This window comes from Ovis canadensis, chromosome 2 (genome assembly GCF_042477335.2).
Source record: "Ovis canadensis isolate MfBH-ARS-UI-01 breed Bighorn chromosome 2, ARS-UI_OviCan_v2, whole genome shotgun sequence".
In the NCBI taxonomy this organism is placed as follows: Eukaryota; Metazoa; Chordata; class Mammalia; order Artiodactyla; family Bovidae; genus Ovis; species Ovis canadensis.
In genome coordinates this window covers 155,051,474-155,071,688 of record NC_091246.1, presented here as the reverse complement: position 1 = coordinate 155,071,688, position 20,215 = coordinate 155,051,474, and the positions used below count along the sequence as shown (strand labels likewise).

General features: G+C 38.8%; 1 protein-coding gene across 1 annotated transcript in view; it reads right to left on the bottom strand.

Moving 5' to 3' along the window:
* Positions 1-20,215, bottom strand: part of PLA2R1 (phospholipase A2 receptor 1) — a 126,505-nt gene that overhangs the window by 78,478 nt on the left and 27,812 nt on the right. Inside the window, 5 exon segments of the mRNA XM_069577407.1 lie at positions 1,756-1,913; positions 2,962-3,156; positions 6,518-6,661; positions 7,148-7,261; positions 11,732-11,905. Of these exon segments, the coding sequence (XP_069433508.1) occupies positions 1,756-1,913; positions 2,962-3,156; positions 6,518-6,661; positions 7,148-7,261; positions 11,732-11,905 (785 nt within the window).

Below are 20,215 nucleotides of genomic sequence, written 5' to 3'. Positions count from 1 at the left end.
CAGTCACTTTGTCAAGCTACTTAAGTAACATTTAATAAACTGCTCAGATCCCAGTTACCTCCCAAAACTCCACCAGTGAGTTCAGCAGCCATCTGGTTAAAGAGATTAAGTCTATTCTAAACATACTTTGAAAAACACCATCAAATAGCTTGAGATTAAATGAATTCTGTATAATCAGAGGTTTTAGATAAATGAGAGACTAGAGTAAGGATAAGCGTGATGTTAAGGTCACTGGGACCATTTCATTCATGTTGAGGAAAAGAGCAAGATTTTTCCATCAATTCACAGTTTTCAAAGAGGTTACACACAGTGTTGAAACCCTTTTATGTTAAGAAGATAATGGAGTTTAAAAACCATCAGAGTAATTTCCTGGCTCCCTGGTTCTTCCCTTCATCTTCACCCAGTGGTCAATGGTGCTACCATCCACCAAAACAGTGGGTACTCAAGCCAAAAACCTACCTCTCTCTCACCTCTACGTCTATTCTAGCAACAATCCCTGTCTTACAGAGGATCCTTGAATCTGTCTTCTTGTCTCCACATTCACTACCCTAATTCAACCACAAGAAGAGCATCCAAACCAGCCTTTCTTCTTCCCTTTTGTCTTTCTCCGATCAGTTCTCTGGGGCTTCCCTGGTAGCTCCGACGGTAAAGAAACTGCAGTGCAGGAGACCCGGTTCAATCCCTGGGTCAGGAAGATCTCTTGGAGAAGGAAATGGAAACCCACTGCAGTATTCTTGCCTGGAGAACTCCATGGACAGAGGAACCTGACAGGCTACAGTCCACGGGGTCGCAAGTCGGACACGACTTAGTGGCTAAACCACCAATCAGTTCTCTGTGGAGCAGCCACAGTTACTCTTAAAATGTAAACAGTTGGGGGGGAGGTGGGAGGGGGGTTCAGGATGGGGAACACATGTATACCCATGCCAGATTCGTATCAATGTATGGCAAAGCCAATACAATATTGTAAAGTAAAAAATAAATAAAACTGAAAAAAAAAAAGAGTGTGATGTCAACTGAGGTGAATCCTCAAGCCAAAAAAAATAATAATAATAAATATATATATATATGTATGATACTTCAAACCAAAGACTGCAAAGACAGGGCTTAGGTATAAGCCACTAAGTAAAATCAGTTATTTGTGAAATATTGTCATGAATCTACACTTATTTTAAATGTATTCAAATATTTGTATTTTGCAATAAAGTCTTTTTAATTTTGTAAAAAAAGAAAAAAATGTAAATCAGATCACGCCTTCATCTCCGTGCAGCCCTTTAGTGGGTCCCAGGCCTATAAGCCTCACATTTTCTCATTCTTCCTGCTCCATCTCCTACCACCTTTCACCATTCATGCCGCCGTACTACCCAGGTCTCTGTTTGGATTACCAGACAAGGCAAGCCTTGGCCTGCCTTCGGGGTCCCCTGCCTGAAATGTTCTCCTGCTCTTCAAGAGACTTTTTTGTTCTTCAGGTCCTATATTAAATGCCACCTCTTCAGAGAACTTTTGTTGACTGTCCTGTCTGAAGAAGCTGTCCCAACCCACATTTCTCATTCTCTTGAACATATGTCCTCAGAGCTATCATCACAACTACAGCCAGCATGTGTTCTCAGTGTGTGTGTGTTTTACTGCCTAGTGTGGAAGCCCCAGGAGGAGGAGGCGTTGTGTCTCTGTTCATCTCTGCCACAGCCCACGTGCCTGGCCCAGGTGGCTCTCAATACAAGTTCAGCGAAGTGAGCATTGAACAACGAATCAACTTACAGATTGCTCTGCTGAGACACACAATTGGCTTCTATTTGCAAAAATGTGGGGCTCAAGTGTGTGCCAGTTAGTAAAGGTGACCGAGGAGCCATTAGACCATTCAAAGGAAACTGGAATTTTATGGCTGCTCAAACCAATCCATGTTTCTGATGCATTTTCTGCAAGAGATTAACGTAAATTACTTACAAGAATCCTAGTATCTGCAAAGGCAGTAACACAGAGGGGCTGTTACCAGTATATACCACTTTGCATGTGATTGCTCCTTTGTTTCTTCATGGAAAGAAACCTGTTTAAAGTTTTGCTATAAAACACCTGCTTAAACTTTTCTCCCATTCATCTATCCATATCTGCTCAATATAGGTTTATGAGCAAGGCAGACTGACAGTGAAAGTCGTGCAAGGACAAAGCTTAAGCTAGTCAGATTCCTGGAACACTAGTTAGTTTGTGCTACAGTATGGAAAGTAAGTCTGAAAAGTCTTGTAAAAAAAAACTTTTAATAATGTCTAGCTTTACTTTTTTTTTTTCCTTTTGACTAGGAAAAAAAAAAAGCAGAAACTCTTAGAAGCATTGAATGGGAGAAATGGGGTGTCTGGAAAAGTAAATAAAATAAAGCTTGCCAGTCTAGGTGGGTTGAAAAGACCACTGGTGGCTGGGAGAGTGTCCAGTGACTTGTTGAGATGGAGGCAGCCACAGGATTCTTTCATCCCAGTGCAGAGTGAGGAAAAATGACAAGGAGTTTGGTTTTCACTCCAAACTAAAACCTAACATTAAAGGGCCATATAAGTAGATGCTGAGGATTCTTTCCGCTAAAAACAATTTACTCAATGATTTCAGTGATTTTGTTAGGAACTTCCTTTATTGCTTGGATTACGTGGCCACGGCACATTACTGCTCTCTAGTACCCACTATACTAAGTTACAGGTTCAAGTTTTTTAAATTAGAAGTTTCAGGAAATTACCTTTCCTCTTTAAAGAAAACCCCCAAACCCCTAAATCAAATTTATCTGGCATATGTGAGATATTACAAAGTTTATTAATATGTATTATGTAAAAATTCAATGAATTTGCATGCCTGTATATTATTTGGAAATTTCAGATGTATGTGTCATAAAGAATCACTTTAAAATAGTTTAATTTCTTGTCAACTTTACTAATAAAGAGAGTTACTATGTATATACCTCTTAAACCAAAGACACTCGGCACTCACCATCTCCAAGGAGGGTTACAAGAAACTCCACTTCTGCTAACGAAGTTATGTCTATTAATGCACTGTTGTTGGACTGGCAAGACTGCAAAGCCTCATTCCAGGTCTTTTTTTCTTTCTGAAGTTTATAGCAATTACGATTGTGGGGATTCCAGCCAGGCTCACAGTGAGTAGCATAGTATTTCCAAGCATCATTTTCTTTTTGAACCAACAAAAAACAAGGTCACTTTCCACAATTATTTTGACATTACTTATTACCCACAATATAAATCACCATCAATATGTGATTATTTTTTAAACTTGAAAAACAGAAGCATATGATACAATAACATATAAACCATATCCTTCTAGGTCTTCAGACTTGAGAGCGATCCCAACTGTGATCTAGATCTAGGGTCTAATAGAGCTCAGTGCTTCATTTTCCAGATGAGCTAAGGCACAAAGAGGTTAAGCAGACTTGGTAAGATATTACAACCTAAGCGAGAGTCAGAATACCCTGACTCGTTTAGGTTGTATGATAAATATCATATTCTAACACATATATATGGAATCTGGAAAAATGGTACTGAAGAACTTATTTATATGGCAGCAGTGGAGAAACAGACATAGAAAACAGACCTATGGACATGGGGAGAGGGAAGGAGAGGGTGAGATGTATGGAAAGAGTAACACGGAAACTTACATTACTATAAAATAGATAAAATAAAATAGATAGCCAAGGAGAACTTGCTGTATGGCTCAGGAAACTCAAACAGGGACTCTGTATCAACCAAGAGGGGTGGGATAGGGAGGGAGATGGGAGGAAGATTCAAAACGGAGGGGATATATGTGTACCTATGGCTGATTCATGCTGAGGTTTGATAGAAAACAACAAAATTCTGTAAAGCAATTATCCTTCAATAAGAAAAAATAATTAAATTAAAAATATATAAAATTTAGCAGTTGGAGCTGCCATTTAAGTCTTTTTACACTGAAAGAGGAGCATTATGAAACACAAATGGTTTTTAAAGGATTTTATATACAGTATTAGGTGCGGTAATAGACATTTATTCTCAGTTGAAGAGAATTCAAAATTCTCTGGCCACTTTCTCTAGAGCAGAGATAACAGCTTTCATTTTGAGGGTCAGTCTGAGTGCCTCTGGGGTCTCTCTGGGCTCAGATGGACTCTGGGTTTGACTTACAGGAGAACAATGCCACGGTGCTTTGACACTGGCAGGGAAGGCAGCTGTGTGTGTGCACATTGTGACTGTCTTGTTCCAGGAGCTTGCCCCCAGGCTGATGACGGCATTTTTACTGAATTTTATTACCTACAACTACTTCCTTTGTGGCTCAGCAGGTAAAGAATCTGCCCGCAATGTGGGAGACCTGAGTTTGACCCCTGGGTTGGGAAGACACCCTGGAGAAAAGAAAGGCTACACATTCCAGTAGTCTGGCCTGGAAAATTCCATGGACTGTACAGTCCATGGGGTTGCAAAGAGTCGGACACGACTGAATGACTTTCACCTCACATTACCTACAACTGGGTGCTTCCCTTCAGCACTAACTTGGAAACAACTTCACTGCTAATTTAGGAAACAAGACATTCTTTCAAAATTGCTTCTAGGTCTCTAACAGAGATTAGAAGCACAGTGGAAGAATGTTAGAACATTTAGGTAGATCAATAATATCAACCTAAAAACATAATCACAGAACCCCCTTAAAAAAATGAACCTAAATTTCACTCTAAAAGGAAGATAAAAACATGGGGACTTCTCTGATTGATGCAAAGGTGGAGACAAGTAAGGAACCAGAGGACCTTGGATACACAGTCTGAAGATACTAGATGAGATCATCAAAAGTATTTGTTGGACTTGAAACAGCACCAAATAATCCAGACAAACTTAGCTTAACTTTTAAGCCATTATTTCTGGTCTTCTGACCTCAATTAATAGATCAGGAGAGCAAATAAAATAGAAGAAAAGATGGAGAGCAGCAGAATGTGCAGGAGGGCATAAGAAAAAGAAAAATCAAGGCAGAAGAAATTGAGGCAAGAAAATGAAAGGAAAAGAGGGGGGGACAGGCTGATAATAGCCATAGCAATGTCAGCACATTTTTGACATGATGAAAAAAATCTCTAGAGAAAAAAATGATGAAGTGTTTCTTCTGCCCACCCCTATATTCCATAATATCTTTAGATTTAGCTACTTGAAGGAAAATAAAAGTTAAAGCTTAATTGTAAGGAGGTGTAGAGAAGAAGGAACACTTCCACACTGTTGGTGGGAATGTAAATGGTGCAGCCACTATGGAGAACATCGTGGAGGTTCCTTACAAAACTAAAAACAGAACTACCACTTGATCCAGTAATCCCACTCCTGGACATATATACAAAAAAGACAAAAGCTCTAATTAAGAAGGATACGTGCATCCCAATGTTCATAGCAGCACTATTTACAATAGCCAGGACATGGAAGAAGCCTAAATGTCCATCAACAGATGAGTGGATAAAGAAGATGTGGTATGTATGTGTATATATATGGTGATGGCATATGATAATGGAATACTACTCAGCCATAAACATGAATGAACTGATGCCATTTGTGGCAACACGGATGGACCTAGAGATTACCATACTAAGTCAGGTAAGTCAGGTAAAGACAAGTATCATGTGATATCACTTACATGTGGAACCTAAAAAAATGGTGCAAATGAACTTACTGACAACAGACTCACAGACATTGTAAACAAACTTATGATTACTAAAGGGGGAAAAGGGGATAAATTAGAAATTTGGGATTAACGGATACACACTACTATATATAAAGTAGATAAAGAACAAGGACCTACTGTATAAAACAGGGAACTATATTCAGTATTTTGTCATGACCTATAATGGAAAAGAATCTGAAAAAGAACTGTTGTTTCTAAAGACAAAAAAATTTTTTTTTAAGAGTTGTTTCTAATTATGCTGGTAATGATTCTTTTAAAAATGGTTATATTTTTAGCTCTACTTACTGAGTTAAGGCATTAATTCCATAAAATTAAAAAGAAGTAATAGATCTTAAGAATGGAAGTAACTGGGCTTCAGATACTAGATTGTAATTATGTGGTATTTGAGTCTTAGGTACACCTAAAAGCTTTGTTATTTTGAGGAGGAAATATTACTAATAAGAGATACAGAATATGATAGGAGATCGATGAAGTAAAGAATTTTATAGAACTATATTCTAATTTATATGTTTAATTTGTAGGGTAATCATAAATAAAACTCAACTAGAATAGAAAAGGAAGCATATCTCGTTTTTCTAAGCAGAATGAGGAAGAATGCCAATTTTTTAAAAAGAGAGGGAGAAGATATTTTCTATATTTAGGTTATTTGCTTTAGTTTTTAGTAAAAACCTAAATGCATTTGTTAAATTTATGGTGCCTTGGGAATAACAGATCTTATGTCATTACATATTTTTATTTGTATAAAGACTAGTTTTAGCTAAGTTTAAATTATAAATTATTAGCAAAAAATAGAGGAATTTGAATATATTGAGAGGATAAGCAAACAACTCAAAAACAACATAGAAACACTCACCAACTACTCCATGATCAGTGGGATTTAGATGTTTTTTACACACGTAGGGCAAGGTAGACTCACAATCCCGACTTTTCCAGGCCTTTGGCATAAATGCATTAAATGTTCCACAGTGATATTCAACAAATGGCTCAAAATTTATTTCTGAAAACACAATGTTTGTGTACTTACTATTAGAAGCAAAAGCAGTTTAATATATACTGAAATGTAGGTTTAGCATCAAGGAAACAACCTTTCTCTTTGGCATATGTAGTAAATTCTGTAAGAGAGTATATTTATGAGTTTGCAGTTGAAGTCCAGGCATGACAATGAAATGATTTCCCAAAGATAGAAACAGCTGATTTTATTGTTTTAAGGTAGAGAAAGATTTTTCAATCTGTTGCTATTTTTAAAACAGTTGACTAGAATCTTGGCTTTGACCCAAATCCTTCTGAAACCTTGGCTAAATGGCTTACCTTCTTGGTCTCCATTTCTTGTTCAGAAAAGCATGCCTTATAGAAATTCAATCAGGCTTTAAAAAACACTTATAAGCCACTTCACAATAACATGTTGTATATGTACATGGGAAATATTGCTATTTAGGCTGTGGGATGAGTCCTCAGTCAAAGGTATACAAAACACTTCAGGTACCTGGGTTCCAGTTCAGATAGTTGAGTGGTGTTCTGTCAGACCACTGCCAACCAGCATCTTCATCCAGCTGATTCAGACCCATCCATACTTCCACTGCTTCACTGCCTAAGTGGTCTGAAATAAGAGAAATACGGAATTTCAAAAACAAAATCAACATTACACTTATTTCTTGTTTTCCTGTTCCTGGAGCATGGATTCATAAATTAACTCCATCAGTGTTAGAAAGGGGTTTGAGTGCTACTAAATCCCACCCTGGTGGTTCAGAGTAAAAAAGCCAGCCTAAGAAACACGGCAGTTTCCTAAAGGCTCACGGAAGCAGCTGTGAAGTGCTTAATCTAGGCCCCCAGGAATGCTGCCTCTCAGTGGTCATCAATCCATCGAGTTCATGGTTACAAATTTGACACCATCCGACTCAGGTGCTTGAGGGTTCTAGAGCGTGAAGGAGAAAGTGCCCAGGGCCAGTCCTAGAAAGTGCCCCTCTGTCTTCCTTCTTTGGCTATGTGTGTCTGGCGGCCTCAGTCTGGAGGCTCAGGACTCTAGTATGCTGAGGCCACCTCAGGCCTTGAACAAGAGGAATAGGAAGAAATGCTATTAAATCTGTATAATGGGTATGTGTGTATACAGACATGAGTTTTCCACTTTTCATAATTTTTGCACTCTTGAAACATTTCACAGTTAAAAAATTGAACAATTTAGGGGACCTTTTTTGTTTTTTAGGGATCTGGCAAGGGAGAGGAAAGCAGATTAAGTATTATTAGTTTTGGGAGGCCAGTCTTCAAATTTAAGGTATGCTGAACGAGATCAGCCCTGGGACTTCTTTGGAAGGAATGATGCTAAAGCTGAAACTCCAGTACTTTAGCCACCTCATGCGAAGAGTTGACTCATTGGAAAAGACCCTGATGCTGGGAGGGATTGGGGGCAGGAGGAGAAGGGGACAACAGAGGATGAGATGGCTGGATGGCATCACTGACTTGATGGACATGAGTCTGAGTGAACTCCGGGAGTTGGTGATGGACAGGGAGGCCTGGCGTGCTGCGATTCATGGGGTCACAAAGAGTCGGACACGACTGAGCGACTGAACTGAACTGAACTGAACTGAGCTGAACTGAAGCAAGCAGGGAGATGGCTCCCCAGTTAAGAAGTGGGAGCTGTCTGGCCAAGAGGAGAGTATCATCCCAGGGACCATGGTATCCAGAGCAATCAGCAGCAGGTAGGGCCATGAGCTGTGCAAATACTTCTTCAGCTGGAGGTGGGAGAATGTCTCCTTGGCAGGCCAACCCTGTGGCCTCTGCTCCTAACTACTGTGCCACAGCTCCTCCTTTTTAATTCAATGCCGTTTTTGTTATAAACGCTACATTGAAACATGTGCATTGACATGCCTGTCTAGAAAAATATGGTTATCAAAATTACAGAACTAGAGGAAATTTTTCTTTGATTTTTTTCTTCCTGTGTATGTGAACTTTGAAAATTATTCTAGAATAAATAAGTGCTACTTGTGCTATAAAATTTGGGGTTAAAAAAACTAGTGTCAGAAGCTTTAATGAAAGTAACTAATTTTGCAACACTTTTAAATGTTGCCATTTAATCTTTTCATCTGTAAAGCAGGGCATTGATCCCTTATGATTATCTGCTTCAGAACTCAATTTCTTCTGAGCCAGATGCAGGGGCCCTGCCTGAGGCTGAGACCCTGACAGATAAGAGTTATAAATAGGGTGCCTGTCTGTCCCAGTTTGCCTGGGAAACTTATGGCTTATGCTGGTAGTTCCAGAATAAGTATTAATGGCAGCCCCCTTTACTCTCGAAAGGGTCTCATTTGGGATGAGCAATTGCATAGTCACCCAGGTTGCAAAGATTAGTGCATTCACATCACAAGGCTGCAGAGCCTTCTGTGACAGGGCATCTCAATACAACAGTGGGAAACCAGAACCGAAACCTTTAAGGAAAGAGAAAACGGTGTTTTATCACTGGTGATCCCCTAAATCACTGCACAGCATAACATTCATGGCTCTGCCCTTCCAAGATTCTGTGGCATAAACATGAGTCTCTTCTTAAAGTCTTTGGCTCGTCCTTCCAATAGCCTTGTTGTTGTTGTTTAGTTGCTAAGTCATGTCTGACTCTTTGCTGCCCTGTGGAAATAGCCCGCCAGGATCCTCTGTTCATGGGGTTTCCCAGGCAAAAATACTGGAGTGGGTTGCCATTTCCTTCTCCAAGGGATCTTTCCAACTCATGGATTAAACCTGAGTCTCCTGCTTTGCAGGCGGATTCTTTACCACTGAGCCACCTGGGAAGACCACCATTTGATTAAATCATCTGCTGTCATCATAACATGAGGGAAAATGGAAGATGGATTGATAAGATAGAGACATTTCCACATTTCATATTGGGGCAAGTGCCAAGTGATGCTTTCAAGTAACCTACTTAAAATATTTAAGCATTAATTATTCTTATCTTAGAGTTATTTTGAATAACCTCTCTGTTTTAACAATACATAGAAAATCATTGTGTAATTTATAAGCTGTGTTTAGAAGTACAAAAATAGTCTATTTAGCTTCACAAGTAAATGGGCTCACAATTCTATAATAATAAATTCAAATTTAAATTTCTTTGGCTATTTCTTGGCGTTTGTGGCAGCTTGAATAATTCCTTGTAACATGGCTAATGTTCATCAGCAATTAACAAGAAACAGTAGACTATTCTCATCATTAAAAAATACCTTAGTCAAAACAAGCTTCCATCTTTATGAGAAGACTTCTGTTTTCCCAAACAATCTCCAAAATCTAATCATAAAATTGTGGTATTTAAATCAAAGTCTCTGACATATCTTATTTATTTCATCTTTATTCAAGTTTGATGAGGAAGTCCAAACCCTCTTATTAGATATCCCAGCAATTAAAATAGATAACAATTATCATTCATAAATAGTGCACAAAGTTTTCTATGAATACCATTAAAAGCTGATATTGATACTGGAAATGGGTATTTTCCTGCAATGACTCACTCAAGCTGAGTTTCAGTGATAATTTCCCACTTTTGCATGTCTGTGGGGAAAGCGGCCGATATATACTGTTCACACACATCTGTAACAATTCTTCTGGAAGGTATTAATGACTTTCAAAAGCCTTAAAATATGCTTCCCCTTCCACCCAGTGAAGCCACTACTACAAACTTACAGAGAAATAACTAGGGATCTATGCACAAAGGTATGTGCAGGGATGGTTTTCAATAGTGATAAAGAAATAAATACAAACAAGGAATTTTATCCACCTATCCCTATCTAACACTGGAGATTAGCTGAATATATTATCACTAACTTGAATAACTATGTAACCACTGAAGCTTATAATGTAGCTCTTTATTTCTAGACATGGACAGATGTTCATTATACACATAAATTACATAAGCATTTGTACCCATAGTTGCTGTTCGGTGGTCAGTACACACTGAGCGTTCGTTGTGTGTGCCAGATACTTTTCTAAAAATTCACCTGCACTATAACATGTACTCCACACTGCCAAAAAGTAGGCATTGTTATTATTTTCATTTGATAGAGGGGAGAAGTTGAGGCACAGAGAGGTTAAGTTATCTCTTTAGCCCTGCTAGTAAGTGATGGAGGTGGGATTCAGACCCACACAGGTGGCTCTTTGGTCTGAGCTCCCAACCTCTGCACAACTGCCTCATGTTTTTATTCAATATCATTTTCCATAGATACTGTGGATGTATGCATACCTGCATTTATGTGAGTTTTTGCGGGAAAAAAAAAACATGGCTATCTTTGGATTGTGGAACTATGAGAGATTTTTCTTTTGTTTTTCTTTCGTATACTTGAACTTTTAAAATTATCCTAGAATAATTTTGTTATTGTTATTCTAGAATAAATATGTGCAATATAATTTGAAAAACGTCAGAAACTTTTAATGAAAGTGGCTAATTTTGTGACACTTTCAAATGTTTCCCAAAAAATTGAAATTGCTCTATGTAAATATCTAGAAACATTTAACCTATAAAAGAGAAATAAGAAGAGAGTTTCGGTGAGAGGTTAAAAAAAACAAGACCCAACTTATTAGCGCTCTTTTGACAGTTTATGTCATTATTTTATAGTGTTAGTTAACATGTGTGTACCTTTGCTTTTCCAATCAAATTTTAAGTTCTTTGGCATCCACTGGAAAGCCTACTACATACTGCACATAGGGACAGACAGGTAAGATTTTGTTTAATTAGTAAACAGCCTGTATTTATTAAAGGAAACAGAATGGCTAAGATAATCACCAAAGGAGGAATTCAGACTTAACTTCAGAAGTCTCCCATAGTCACTTGTTAGAGCTGCAGATTCTCCTAGGTCCCTTGCTGTGAGCTCAACTTGTCTTTTCAGAGGTGGAGAACACGAGAGAGAAATGGTCAGGTGTCACATGGAATGGCCCAGGGTTCAGGGTAAACTTCTGGGTATGACTTTGGACCATGTTAATAAAAGAATGTTTTCCAAGGGACTTTTTTTTTTCCAGAAGACATCTTGGCATACATGGACATAACTGTAAACAACATCATTTTAATTGTACCAACATCAATGTGCATTATACACCTACTTACTCCTTATGAAATTTTCTTCAGTTTCATCTGCAATACTTAATAAAGCACCTCCTTGCATCTGGCATGAAGAATGAGCCTCGCTCCAGGACAGGGAGGAAAGCAGGTTGAATTGGTAGCAAATGCGTGAATGGAGATCCTTCTCCCAGACCGCATCGCAGCCCACCTCTGTGGATGCTGAAAACAAAATCCATTAGAACTTTATAACCTTATTTTATCTATACAGTGATATACTTCTGAGATTAATTTGAATGGCATGATTCCAACTTGTAATTCCTAAAACTTCAGTGCCCTTATCTATTCTTGACTAGGTTTTTATGACAAAAATCTGTGTTGTTTTCCCACTGGCACTTTATGGTAAAACTTGTTCAAGATTTAAAGGAAATTCAATAAATTATCAATACAGAAGCTCTGACCCTTTCTGGGAAAATGATAGTAGCCATTTTTAAGAGAAGTAAATATAAGTGAAGTATTTGTGAAAATAACATCTGAATTCTTTAAAAAGCAGACAGAACTTTATACTGAAAACTGTATGAATCGAAATATTTATTTAAGATAGATGCAAATAGTCTTTCAGGAGGCTTTTCCCCACAAATACCAAAACACTAGACAGACTAAAAGGGATAAAGTAGAAACAGGAGTCTCTAATGAACAGAAGTTTTCAAATAAGCACTGAAAACAGGAACATTGCTATTTAGTTTTAGAAAGTTCTTTCACTGTAAATCAACTTCTGTGGTTGTTCAGTCGCAAGTGGTGTCCGAGTCTTTGCGACACCATGGACTGCCAGGCTCCTCTGTTCTCTACTAATAATTCAATTTAAAAAATGTTTTAAAATTCGTTCAATCAAAAGAAGGAGAAACAAAATCCCCTTGCAAAACACTGGCCAAGCGTTGAGTAGTTTGCTTAAAAGTAAATTTAATAAAGTATGAAACATGGATCTGAAATCTGAAGTTTCTTAAAATGACAGAAAATAAAAGTAAAAGTACTTTAGATGAAATTTTAAATCAAAGCCAAAGGTGAACCTAAGCAGTCATAGTAATTACCTGAAATCAAACTTGGCCAAAAATTTTCAGAATGTAGATAGTGTGAACCATGCAACAGCAAGAGAGTAATTTATGGTCAGGCAATCTGCTAAAATCTAGAACAATCTTTCCCCAAATGCAATCCATAGAGTATCACAATTTCAAGAGCTCCCCAAGAGAAGCTGGGATGTAGTACATACGTAACCTCCTCTGGGGAATTCATAGTGTACACTAGCGTATTAAAGGCGCTGAGAAGTTCTCTAGTAAATAAAAGGCTTGCTTTTAATTCACTATACTTCAAACTTATTTGACAATATGAAATCTTTTTTGTTTGCTTTCTTTTTGACACAGTGCTTAGTTAGATGGCTCCCTTGGGAATGCAGAAGTTTGTTTTCATGTCTGGTTGCAATGTGCCTTCCCCAGTACTGAGTTAGTGAATGAGAAGTTATTAAACATAAATATATTAAATCTGAGATTGTCTACCGAGTTCCGTGACCTACACATGTATTTATAGAAGAATCCAAGACTGAAGGAGGGCAGAAGACAAGTCTATATCACCAAGGAAAATGTGTAGGAAAGGAGGAGAAGGGAAGGAGGATGCTTCTAGTAATCATCTTGCTCTGATGTTTGAAATTTCCACATTGAGCCTGAGTCCTTAGAGACCATTTCCAGTTAAAAAGCTACACGATCTGTGAGATGGGACAACATGCTAAGCATTATCAGACTTCATTTTAGCCCTATTAATCCTGTGTAAGAGCTGAGTCCATGAGAGAGGAGCAGGCGGGTGCTTCATTGTGCATGAAAATCATTTAGCAGACTTCTGAAAAAACACAGATTCCTGGTTCTCGTTCTCAGAGATTCTGAATGGGTAGGTCTGGGGTGGGATTCAAAAAACTGACTTTCAAACATATTCCTCATGCAGATGGCCACATTCTAATGCAGACGGACCACAATGCAAATACTGGGAAACACAGGCTTGAAAGAAAACATCTGAAGCACTTCCTAAGAAGAGCAGGTACAAATAGTCCCTGGCTACCAGAGGATGATAGGAGGTCAGAAGACGAGACTGGAGAGAACGTCAAAGGAGAGATCTGGGTACACAGTACCTGCCTCTTGTCTCCTGCCTTGGGGAAAGATTCGATAACGAGTCCTAACTATAAGCCTCCAGGATAAGCCATGACAGGATAAGAAAAGGCCTGATGACACTTCAGTCCATCTTGTTCCCATTTTTGCCGAAAACTGGCAAGGAAAGGTCCTACCCTTTCAACAGCACATGGATTGAGCTACATAAACACAGCCTTTGGCAGAAACCCGAATTCTGTACAGCAACGCCTGAATTCAATACCTTAAACAGTTAAGATAAAAGGCTTGCAGGTGATCCTGTCTGTGCCAGAAATTGCACAGCTCAGGTTTGTTAGTTTTTCCTTGGCTTGGTATTATCTGTGCTAATTCTTAAGGTTAATCAAAAGGAATGTCTCAAATGTTTGCAACAAACACCCCCAATCCTCTAACAAGTCAGTCCATTTGTCATTGAAATTTGGTTTGAACTAAATATAAGCATGTATACTTCTATGCAGTCAGTCCTCTCTCTGCTCCTCTGGATGGCTTGCGTATCACTCCACAAATCTTATTTGAGGATCTTATGGCAACAAATGGAGTGAAAGTGCCACCCTGGGCCTGGGCACTGTGACGTGCTCTTCTGATCTCCCTTCAGGACCAAGCTTTATTTCCCTACCTGCCAGCAGACACCTCTCCTTCAACGATCGCCTTGGCTGACGAGGCTCATTGCCCTGTGTCACTCTCCCTTCTCAGGAGCAGCTTGCAAACCATGGTGGTCACCACAGAGCTATAAGACCCCTACTCTCCCCCCAACCAGGGCCAAATACAGCTTGAGAACTCCTTGCGGGTCGATGTAGGGGCCGCCAGTCCTGCATCACAGGCCCTGAGCAATCCTGCTTTCTTCCTTTCCTTTCCATATGCGTCCAGCCTGAGACTACTCCCCAGGAGACCTCCTGCAGGCTCATCTTGGCCTCTGAGACTACTTCCCAGAGGTTCCCATCCTGGCATGAGACATCTGCATGTGCTTACTCTTAATCCTCTTGCTTTCTTCATAACTAATTTTTATTTTCAAGCCACTGAGAAAACAAGATTGAAGGCTGGTATTCTTACTTTTTCTCCAAAAATTCTAATGTAAACCATCATATTTCTTTGCATCTTTGGTTGTCTTTATAACATCTCTTCTGTCACTAAATTATGAGCTCCTTGGAAGAAACAACTGTCATATATATCTTTGTATCTCCTATTAATTGAAGAAAGATGGCCAAAAGTCTTTTTTGCAAGATGCTCTAGATAGGTGATTTTTCCCCTTTTCAAAACACACCTCTCTTCTAATGAGCTGAAGTGTATTCAAGTCAATACTGATTTTATTATAGATTATGACTGAGATGCAGCCATTTCTCCTTCTCTACTAGTATGGCTTTTTTTTGTCTTCCCTAAGGATACAGCTTTGTCATTGTCCCAGGTGTACGCTTTCTTGCCACTTTAAAAAATGGTTGAATTCTTACAAAGCAAACAAACAAACAAACAAAAAACACATACTATTAGAGCAACTCCAAGCTACAAAGCTACTATTTTCTCTCTCTTTGGTCCTTCATATACTCAGCATGTAGTTACTGAATATCTGTTCCCTGCAAAGTGTGTTGGTGGTAAATCTCCTGTAAAGGGGACACGGAACCAAGTCAGGACTTCCTGCTCCCAGTGCCTTACATGCTCCTTGGTAGCCCTGATCACAGTTGAAATTAAATGATGCATTATGTGATTGCTTATTGATTGTTTTTCCTGATAAAAGTAAGTATCAGGAAAGCAAGTACCATGTTCCATCTTTTTCATGTTATTCCCCATCAGTGCCTAAAGATAGTTGGGTAAGGAGACTATGATATCAAAGGAAGATGAGAAGCGGTGGCCACAAAAGAAAGAAGAAAACTAGTAGGCATGGGCCCCAGAAACCCAAGGAAAGAGATGATGTCAGTTTTGTTACTTATTGTCGAATCTTGGAGTACAGTGAGAACTAAGTCATTAGTGACTTTCTGGAGCCTGTTTCAGCAGATTAACCCAATCATTTGCCTGCTCTGTGCCTGCATCCAACTGATGAGCAGTGCCAAGAAAAGTCATCTGATTGATTAATTATCAACCACCCCTGATACTTCCCGGAGACGTGACCAGTTTTCTCTAGTAAGCTTGCTCTCCCAGCAGCCACTGTGTTCATTTCATACCTTTCCTGTTGTCCGAACTTCTCATGCCTTCTTCCAAGTCCGCAGCTCTGGACTGGTTACTCCTCATATTCCCCATCACTTAATCCATCAACCTTCTTGGACCTGTACTATCTTTCTTCTCTCCTACGGAGAAGCTGTTTTTACATCCATAAAAGGCTAGTCCATCCATCCAGGACCTGGACCCTACTTCCTTCTGCCTTCTGAGAGACCATGTTTATTTCACCAATTGTTTCACTTTCCTGCATCTTCAACCTGTTCCTCTTTGATCATTTCCAGATGCACTCAAAGACGACTTAGTGTCTGTCACCCTTAAAAAACAAGCAACAAAAAAACTCCTTCCCTTGGCTGCCCCATCCCAGTCTCTGCCTTTTCTCTACCCCTGTTAATCACATAGTTTCATACACATGCTGTCTCCAATTTCTCATCTCCCATTTACTCTTAAAAAAAAAAAAAGTTTTGCTGAGATACAATTAACATAGTATATAGTTCAATGGTTTTTAGTATCTTCAAAGCATTGTGCAGCCATCACCACAATCAAGTTTAGAACACTTTTGTAGAAACCCAGTCTCCATTAGCAATCACTCCCCACTTTTCCCTCGGTCCTCACCCCTACTCCCAGCCCGAGACAACCACTAAACTAGTTTCTGTCTCTATAGACTGGTGTATTCTGAAAATTTCACATAAATGGAATTATACTGTGGTCTTTCTGTGACTGGGTTCTTAGCGTAATGTGTCCAAGGGCCATCCATGTTTTAGCATGTACCAGTACTTCATTTCTTTATATAGCCCAATAATATCCCATTGTATGGGTATATTATGTGTTATTAATGTATTCATCAGTAGATAGACATGGGGTTGTGTCTATTTTTTGGCTATTAAAAATAATGTTGTTATAAGCATTTGTGTGCAAGTTTTTGTGTGGGCATGTGTTTTCATTTCTCCTGGATAATTAGCTAGGAGAATTGCAGGTCATATGGTAACCCAATATTTACCCTTTTAAGGAACTGACAGACTGTTTTCCAAAACAGCTGCATCCTTTTACAGTCCTCCCAGCAGTGTATGAAAGTTCCAATTTCTCTGCATCCTTATCAGCACTTGTTCCTTTAGCCTGTCTTTTTTATTGTAGCCATCCTGTGAGATGTAAAGTGGTATCTCACTGTGGTTTTTGTTTTAATTTCCCTAATAGCTCATGATACTGAGTGCTTTTCATTGGTTATTGGCCATTTGTCAATCTTTTTTTTTTTTTGAGAAATGTCTATTCAGACAATTTTACTCATTTTAAATTGACACTTCTGTCTTTTTATTGAGTTATAAGCTTTCTTTATATATTCTAGATATAGGTCCTTTATTAGATATCTGATTTGCAAATATTTTATCCTATTTTGTGGGTTGTCTTTTCACATTCTTGATTGTGTCCTTTGAAATACAGAATTTTTAATTTTGATGAAGTTCAGTTTATCTACTTTTTTCTTTTGTTGCTTTCATTTTGATGTCATATCTAAGAATTCATGAAAATTTCCCCATGTATTCTAAGAAGAATGAGTTTTAGTAAGCTCCAGGAGTTGGTGATGGACAGGGAAGCCTAGCGTGCTGCAGTCAATGGGGTCGTAAAGAGTCAGACATGACTGAACTGACTGACCGATTCTTCTAACAGTTTTGTAGTCTAATCTCTTCCATATAAGTTTTCAAAATCTATCTTGAGTTAGTTTTTTATATGGTGATAGACAAGTTCAATTTTATTCTTTTGAATGTGAATATCCAGTTTCCCTGTACCATCTTTTGAAAAGACTATTCTCTCCCCATTGAATTGTCTTGGGATCCTTGTCAGAAATCAATTAATCATAAGTGTGGGTCTCTCAGTTTTATTGCATTTTGACAGTTGTCTTGATTGTCTTGATTAGTGTTGCTTTCCATAAGTTTTGAAATTGAGAAATCTAAGTCCTCCAACTTTTTTCTTCTTTTTCATGATTATTTTGGCTCCTCTAGGTCCTCTGAATTACCATATGAATTTTAGGAAGAGAGTGTCAATTTCTGCAAAGGAGTCAGCTAGGATTTGATAGAGATTGCTGTAGTAGTGCCATCTTACCAATAAAAAGCCTTCTGATCACATGAACATGGGATGTCTTTCCATTTATTTAATTTTCTTTAATTTCTTTCAATGTTTTGTAGTTTTTAGATGTAAGTTTTTCATGTCATTTGTTAAATTTTTCCTAAGTATTTTATTCTTTTGGATGTTAGGATAAATGGACTTCTTTCTCTTTTTTTTATTTGGTTTCTTAATCTAATTTATGGATTGTCCATCGCTATGTATTAAAGTACAATTGACTTTTGTATATAGCTCTTATATCCTGTGAATGAGTTTATTAGTTATAGTAGTTTTTTAGTGGATTCTTTGGAATTTTATATATCCAAGATCACGACATCTGCAAAGAGAGATAGTGTTACATCTCCCTGTCCAATCTGGAACAGGGACCATGCTTTAAGAAACACTGAGATAAAGTTGGAGAAGACTGGATGGGGGGCTCCAGAGTCCAGGTGGGGAGATTCACCCTCAGTAGGAGGAGGACCACTATTGCTTGGGAGGGAGAAAATAGAGATGGATCCAAACCACGGTAGGCTTAAAGAGCAGGCCTGTGAGCAGGAAGTTGTCAAAACTTCCCCTCTGAGGGATCCTATTTTCTTTGAAATTGGCCCTTAAGGGTTTGGAAGGAGAATGTAGGGCAAGGTTAGAAAGTCAGGGGAGAAAAAAGATTTATATGGCCCTTTGGGGAGTGAGATAGAAGCTTGAGAAGAGAGATATAATAATACTGCTGATGAAGCAGAGGTTGGAAGTCGTACATCTAAATTGGTACCAATCTGCTCTATGACTCAAATTACTGATAAAAACTGTATCAGGTGAATGAGGTTCCAGAGCAATGAGCCTGCCAGGCTCCTCCATCCATGGGATTTTCCAGACAAGAATACTGGAGTGGGTTGCCATTTCCTCCTCCAGGGGATCTTCCTGACCCAGGGGTCAAACTCGTGTTTCCTGTGTCTCCTGCACTGCAGGCAGATTCTTAAATGCTGAGCCACTGGGGAAGCCTTCACCCAAAGGCTGGTATCCTAAAAATATCTCAAACTAACTAAGCCTGACTCTCCAGCTGTGTAAGATATACAATCAGGACAGATATAGTATGACTCAGAATCACCTCTAAATAAAACCAGAGAGATTCCTTTATGTCATCCTTGTTCCTGAAGATCTATAGCAACAGAAATTTTATCACATCCCTCCCTGCTCATGTGTTTTAGTATGTGTTTATTGGGACTAAATTTACACTATGTTCACTTACAATCAACTTTTTAAAAATAAAGGCATTATTCTACATTGAGATAGTAAAAAATTTCTGAATAAGAAAGATGAGATACAGTAGTATGAATCTTTGCTTTAATCTCTCTGTCCTGTCCACTTCCTGACCCCATGGAAAAAGCAATCAGCGTGCTCAGATTCCAGTCTCTGGCACATCATTTTGTGTTACGCTGGCCACCAGGAACCAAAAGTAAAAGAAAGGAAGAAAACTGGAACTGTAATTTAGCACTGTACAAATAAACATTCTCTCTGCAATCTGGCAGGCTGTCAAGTGGAGGATGTTTCTGAACTGTAGGAAGCTGAACAAATAGATAGTCCAGGGATCTAAAAGCCCTGGGCACCACTAAACCCAGGCTTCCACATGGGAAACCATAATTGGCTAAAAGTGACAGAGGATGGTGACAGCGCTCTTTGGAGAATCTCAAGGAGACTGCTGCTGCTGCTAAGTCGCATCAGTCCTATCCGACTCTGTGCAACCCTATAGACGGCAGCTCACCAGGCTCCTCTGTGCCTGGGAGTCTCCAGGCAAGAACACTGGAGTGGGTTGCCATTTCCTTCTCCAATGCATGCAAGTGAGAAGTGAAAATGAAGTCGCTCAGTCGTGTCCAACTCTTCGTGACCCCATGGACTGCAGCCTACCAGGTTCCTCTGTCCATGGGATTTTCCAGGCAAGAGTACTGCAGTGGGGTGCCATTTCCTTCTCCATCAAGGAGACTAGTATAGTTTAAAAAATAGTATTAGGGCTATGTGAAATACATCTTACTTTTATTAATATTTGCTTATTTCCTAAAAAATTTTTGTTGTAAGATGTTTGAGTTACAATATTGTGCTGGTTTCTGCCATACAT